Genomic DNA, 1,058 nt, shown 5'->3' with positions numbered 1-1,058 from the left:
GACTTTATATTAACTCATCAATGAAACATTGTCTTCTCTTAATTACGATAAATGCTAAATTATTATAATGATTAACTTACTATAAATAATTGTACGATCGTTTATTTCTAATGCCAACTTGTATGCCAATGTCCATATTTCAGCCTCGTAGTCTTCATACCGATATAATCGAGCATATTCACCGGCCGTTATCAGCATGCAAAGTATAAGCTTAGGCTCCCAATTCTTGACAATTTTTTTCTATTGACAATAAAGTACACTCACATGATTACTGGGCTACAAGCTTTCGATAATAGCCCGACACAATAAATACTCTCTAGCAACTTACAAAGTAGCGACTAAACAGTTGCTTCCACTTCTTCAAACAGTTTTGCAGATACAACTTAAGATTGGTGTCCTTTTTTACATTTATCATAGTGTAAGCAGGAACTACATTTGGAGATTTGTTCTCGACTAGATCTCGTAGCTTGGGAGCGCACAGAGCAAACGTTGTACTTTCTATTTCCAACTCGCAAGTTCTCTGCAAAGGTAAAAAGACTTAAATTAGCTTCCAAGCACAGAACAGCTACGGAGTTCGACTTTTTCTGCTTCAAATCGTGTATAGCTTGCTCGTGGTACTCCAGAATAGAGCTCTCGTAATTGAAATCTAAGAAATAATACCCTAATAACTGCACCGTGTGTACATATTGATCACTCGGCTGTAGCTTCCTCAATTTTTCCAGAACCGCTGCCACGCCGTTCGCAAATGCGACCTGTTCCTCCAGTAAACTGTTGACTTCACGCAGACACAACGCGGTAACGTCGTACTTAGAGATATCGATTGAAAGTCCCAGTTCGCTCTTTATCTCATCTTCATCACTGGTCAAGCAGTCCAACATAGCTAAGCTTGCGACTTCTTTGGACGTAATTTTCTTAATGTGCACCCATCTACGAAAAGCTTTTGTGTTTAACTGGTTATACGTTAACAAGGCATTCAATGTGCACACAGTCATAGCTTTCCTATACAAATTATTGCTGTAATATACAACGCTCAATCTGTCCAGCACGAAAGAGATATT

General features: G+C 38.6%; 1 protein-coding gene across 1 annotated transcript; it reads right to left on the bottom strand.

The window, feature by feature from the left end:
- Positions 1-24: 24 nt before the first annotated feature.
- LOC105557305 lies at positions 25-1,050 on the bottom strand. Its single transcript, XM_012004540.1, has 4 exons — positions 1,000-1,050; positions 675-927; positions 329-520; positions 25-240 (listed from the first exon to the last, which is right to left on the bottom strand). The coding sequence occupies exons 2-4, from the start codon at positions 876-878 to the stop codon at positions 55-57; spliced, it is 582 nt and encodes a 193-aa protein (XP_011859930.1). The 5' UTR covers positions 879-927; positions 1,000-1,050; the 3' UTR covers positions 25-54.
- Between the last annotated feature and the right edge of the window lie 8 nt (positions 1,051-1,058).

Source organism: Vollenhovia emeryi, unplaced genomic scaffold (genome assembly GCF_000949405.1).
Source record: "Vollenhovia emeryi isolate VEMERY1.0 unplaced genomic scaffold, V.emery_V1.0 DF951783.1, whole genome shotgun sequence".
In the NCBI taxonomy this organism is placed as follows: Eukaryota; Metazoa; Arthropoda; class Insecta; order Hymenoptera; family Formicidae; genus Vollenhovia; species Vollenhovia emeryi.
This window is presented reverse-complemented; position numbering and strand designations above follow the sequence as displayed.

Coding starts and splice junctions, on each gene's coding strand:
- LOC105557305 (XM_012004540.1), bottom strand. CDS start 878: ATGTTGGACTGCTTGACCAGTGATGAAGATGAGATAAAGAGCGAACTG. Junction 521..674: donor GTGATCAATATGTACACACG/GTGCAGTTATTA, acceptor TTACCTTTGCAG/AGAACTTGCGAGTTGGAAAT. Junction 241..328: donor AACTGTTTAGTCGCTACTTT/GTAAGTTGCTAG, acceptor TATTGTCAATAG/AAAAAAATTGTCAAGAATTG.